Source organism: Bufo bufo, chromosome 3 (assembly GCF_905171765.1).
Source record: "Bufo bufo chromosome 3, aBufBuf1.1, whole genome shotgun sequence".
In the NCBI taxonomy this organism is placed as follows: Eukaryota; Metazoa; Chordata; class Amphibia; order Anura; family Bufonidae; genus Bufo; species Bufo bufo.
The window spans coordinates 515,772,716-515,777,952 of record NC_053391.1 but is presented as its reverse complement, the minus strand read 5'-3'; the positions used below and the strand labels follow the sequence as shown (position 1 = coordinate 515,777,952).

General features: G+C 43.2%; 1 protein-coding gene across 1 annotated transcript; it reads right to left on the bottom strand.

Annotated features, from left to right (window-relative positions):
* Positions 1-2,046: 2,046 nt before the first annotated feature.
* Positions 2,047-3,146, bottom strand: LOC120993880. The gene is made up of 2 exons (XM_040422351.1): positions 2,371-3,146; positions 2,047-2,320 (listed from the first exon to the last, which is right to left on the bottom strand). Exons 1-2 carry the CDS (start codon positions 3,144-3,146, stop codon positions 2,047-2,049), a joined length of 1,050 nt encoding a protein of 349 aa, XP_040278285.1.
* Between the last annotated feature and the right edge of the window lie 2,091 nt (positions 3,147-5,237).

The window sequence follows — 5,237 nt, the reverse complement described above, 5'->3', positions numbered from 1 at the left end:
GTGGAGGCCAGGTCATCTGGCGCAGCACCCCATCACTCTCCTTCATGGTCAAATAGCCCTTACTTTCAAAGTTTTCCCAATTTTTCGGCTGACTGACTGACCTTCATTTCTTAAAGTAATGATGGCCACTCGTTTTTCTTTATTTAGCTGCTTTTTTCTTGCCATAATACAAATTCTAACAGTCTATTCAGTAGGACTATCAGCTGTGTATCCACCTGACTTCTCCTCAACGCAACTGATGGTCCCAACCCCATTTATAAGGCAAGAAATCCCACTTATTAAACCTGACAGGGCACATCTGTGAAGTGAAAACCATTTCAGGGGACTACCTCTTGAAGCTCATCAAGAGAATGCCAAGAGTGTGCAAAGCAGTAATCAAAGCAAAAGGTGGCTACTTTGAAGAACCTAGAATATGACATTTCAGTTGTTTCACACTTGTTTGTTATGTATATAATTCCACATGTGTTAATTCATAGTTTTGATGCCTTCAGTGTGAATCTACAATTTTCGTAGTCATGAAAATAAAGAAAACTCTTTGAATGAGGAGGTGTGTCCAAACTTTTGGTCTGTACTGTATATTGTACTGTACTGTATTTTACACTTTGTCTGAACAGATCTATGCCTTTTAGCACAGATCTGTTCAGCACCATGGACAGCAGGATGCCTGAGACGGCGTCCTGTTGCCATGGGAACCTTCCCCGTCTGCTCAGTACTGGTCAGAACTGCGCAGACGGGGAAGGCTAAGGACGGGGGGGCTGCAAAGGCACTGCAGCCGCCCGATGGGAGAGGGAGGGAGCTCCCTCTTACTGTTAACTTTTTCCATACAGCGGTCCATACGGACAGCGGTATGGAAAGGGTTAAACGGCTGACATCTGCACAGATGTCAGCCGTTTATACCAGCGTGTCAGCAATGTGCTGACACCCTGGTATACCCACTAGACGCCAACGATTTATTCAAGGGGAGGCGGCCGGGGGATCGCGATCCCACCTGCCGCACAGCCCGCCTCCCGCACGGCCCCCACCGCCCACAACATCCCCCCCTGCACCACCCGCCGGCAAAAAATCATGCAGGGGGGGTGTAAAATCCATATTTTAGGGACACTAAAGTTTCTGATCCCCGCGGTCAGGGACCGCGAGGATCAGAAACTGCAGAAAGCACAGTTTTCTGTGATCGCCGATACGGGGGGTCAAATGACCCCCCCTGCATTGTTACGGGATGCCGGCTGAATGATTTCAGCCGGCATCCCGTTGCGATTAACCCCCGGGGCGCCGGAATCCCGATTTAAAGTTAGGACGTACTGGTACGCCCTGAGTCCTTAAGGACTCGGGAAATAGGGCGTACCGGTACGCCCTGCGTCCTTAAGGGGTTAACCCAAAAGTTATCAGATGAACACACCCACCTAGTTTGGAACTTTCCAATCATTGTTGGATGGGTGTGTGCATTGATAAGGAGCTTGATGTCATAATACTACCCAGAATGCACTTTTGCTACTGGTGTAGTATTAACTGCTCATATCTAGGTGGCGCTGTTGTATAAGCTATAAGCATCATACTATTAAGGGTTAACTCATTCATGCCTGATATTTTCAATTCTACACACCTCTGACATCTGGAGGCCTTGTCTGGTGTGGTGTATTTTCTAACTTTCTAAATGTATAATATATTGTTACAATAACACTAGCTTTTGAACAGCACAGTAATCTTCTCATGGACTTACTTTGGCCTACATGAAAATCCATACAAAACAGTGAATATAAATCAACATTGCTCTTAAAGGCAATGAATACCCATTATAACTAAAATAATAGATATAACTGTTTACACTTATGAAAAAGCACAACAAATCCCCCTTCATTACAATGTAATCCAATAGAGAAGTTGGACTACATTGGAATGTCACAAAAGGCTTTTCATTCGGATTCCTCAAGAACACGGGTGCGCAGATTCAGTTTGTAATGTTCCAACCAAAGCTTTGCTAAAGTCTTTCTGAAGAACTTTATCCAACGCACCACTTGGATGGTCAGGAAACTTAACCATCCCAGAATGTTAAGTCAGCACACCCCATATATAATCCGCCCCCCATGTCCAAACGGAGGGATTTAACATATCATTGTCCGACAAAGAATATTGTAACGTGTCCATGGTGACGTTATCCTTCCTGGTTACCATGCGGACTGTATGGCTAGGCTTGTTGTCTAGCAGAAATTTTAAATCTGGATTTATGGTAATCTCTTGGTTTTGGAAGGCATCAATACTCTCCACTTCCTCTTCAACGTCCTCTATGTTAACCGGATATAGAGTACGGTTTCCAATCATAATCCTGGAATTACGAGGCACTTTTACGATGGAGACACAAGGGCAATGACTTTCACCATCACATGATCATTTGAAAAAACAGTCATATCTGGTAAACGGGTACTAACAAGCCATTTGTCTTGTATCAAAACAGCGTTCACTACCTTATCCTCCTCGATTTTAGACAGGGTCACCTGGCACTTTTCTGATCCATGTTTCTCATATTCGAGACCACACAACGCGTTGGTTGCGTCATAATTGAAAGAATCGCCTTTGCACTGGAAATTTTTGTCCCGGAATGTTACGCAATTGTCCAGAATTGGGACAGAAAGCCAGTCCGGTTTCCAGGGCTGGTAGGCTACAATGTCAGGAGTCTGAATCCTACCGTGGATATTGTCTTTCCAAGTGCCCACATTATGAATTATTTTCATCTGGAACACATTATTTGTAGAAACAACGGGAATTGAAAGAAGAAAACAGATTTCCATCTTAATAGGATCAATATACAACGGTATGGCAATCCCCATGTTGAACGCTAAGTTCAGTTGGATGTCCTCTGCTTTCTCTTCACTGACTTTTTGTAGCATTTTACGAATGATATCATAAGAAACAAAGTATAGGGGAATGCGTCCTTCCCTTAAGTCCTGCATCCCACTTTGTACTTCATCATGATAGACTTGAGTATGAAAGTCAATACGCTCTTTTAGGGAAATAAGTTCTTGTTTAAACTGTTCATTACTCTCATGAAGATTTATTGAATGAGTCAATAACTTTGAGTGTAAGTTGGTGGTAAAAACAGTATCCTCTACAACGGAATATAAGTCCAATAAATGTTTTTTCTGATTCTCCATCTCTGCATGAATACTTCCTTTTCAGTGAACCGATCTCAAGTTCCAATGTCTTAATAGAGATGGAATTAACAGCTGATACACCGGTGGCAATGACAGTGCCCACTACACCAAAGACTATGGCGGCTGTAATCGCAGAAATGAACCGCTTTTTTGGTTTTCCTTGTCTGTTCCAGGATCTGTGTAATCCTTTTTTGGGAATAGCCGATGTGCATTTGATACCACATCTTTATGTCCGGAGACGAAATCTCGGAAATGTTGAACTGTCTTTCGACGAAGATACGTGGATCCAAACTGACGTAGATCTTTTGGGATAGAGCCCTCTAATTCGTCAAGATGAATCCCGTGGTATCCTGCAGCATGATCCCAGATGAAGGGCCTGGTACAGCAATCGGCTCGGCCTGGAACTCCTTCCCCAAGATCAGGACGATGTAGATAACGGCAACAACCCTCGATGCCATCTTGCGCCTGAAATATATTGTATGACAAATATAAGTAGATACATCTTCCACTTTTTAGCACTCCTGCAAGAAAAGAGTTAATACTACCATACATCTTTGATTTGGCATTGTTTCTTTTCTTGGACAGAGCAATTTCTCGATACAAAAGTGAGTCAAGAGATAATTAGTTACAGAGGAAAATACATGAGGATAGGTTAGTACATTTGTATGTTCATACTATACCAATCCTGCGTTTCCGACCTTAGCTGGAACCTTGATATCTCTTTACTCTTCATCATCCGGCAATCCTTCCATTTGGCGAAGTTGTGACCTAGGATGACAAACACGTAATTGATTAATATGCACCCATTTCTCTATAAATTCATCCCCCTTAGGAATTTTGATCTTGTAGATCACAGGTGACAATTTGTCAATGACGACATAGGGTTCCTTCCAGGAAGGCAGGAACTTCCTTTCCTTCACCTGATCCCGGGCGAAGTTATAGAGATAAACCTGATCAGAAATCTGGTACTCCTTTTGAGTAGTCTTCAGATCATAGTAGGTTTTGGCGCTCACGGCTGCTTTCTCCAGATTTTTCTGGGCAAATGCAAAAGCATGATGAAGGTGCTTACGTAGATTCTCTACGTATTGATGGGCTGTTGAAGCATTTATCAAATTTTGGTCTGTTGTCTGGTAGAGTAAATGCTGGGGTAACACCATCTTCCTTCTTGTGATCATTTTGAAGGGGGAAAGTTTGTTTGCTGCGCTTGGAGTGGCTCTGATGACCATGAGAACCAGAGGCAACTTTACATCCCAGTCTTTACCGGATTCATTGACAAATTTCTTTAGAATGTTGACAATTGTTTGGTTGTAGCATTCCACTCCACCACTAGAGGCTGGCCGGTAAGCTATATGTGTCTTCCTTTTTACTCCCAGTATCTCCCACATTTTTGTCATCACCTCACTAGTGAAATGACTTCCGCGATCGGACTCAATGCGTTGGGGAAGACCGAACCTGGAAAACACGTGGTTAATGAGTAGAGAAGCACACACACTTGAACTGCAAGTCTTGCAAGGCAAACATTCTACCCATTTTGTGAATAGACAAGTCACGGTTAACATATATCTGTTGCCTTTTGATGAAGTTGTTACTGGTCCAATAAAGTCAATCTGGATGTCTGACCATGGTATGGACATCCGCCTTTTCATCAGCGGTGCCCAATGAGTGGGTGCTTGTGGCTGGAATTGAGGGCATATTAAACATCCTTGACAATATGTGGGAACGTCTTGCAACATATGAGGCCAATAAGCGTAATCCCATAATAATTCATACTTTAACTTCTCACCTCGATGACCAGCCGTTGGGGCATCGTTGATAACATCAAACCTCGGTATGCTGTAGGTACCACCCATTGTGAGATACCATTCTTCGAGGTTCTTACTAACAATCCATCCTGTAAACGAGAATTGGGACATACCCTTCATCAATATTCGTAACTCTTCTTTGCCTGCACAATCTTCCATAGTTACGGGACAATTCTGCGGATCTTCAATGTGTTTGTAAAACATACCAATGACTGGATCCCCCTTTTGACTCGCGATGAGATCCTCACTAGGGGAATCTTGGCTCCATTGTGCCACATTGGCTTCGTTT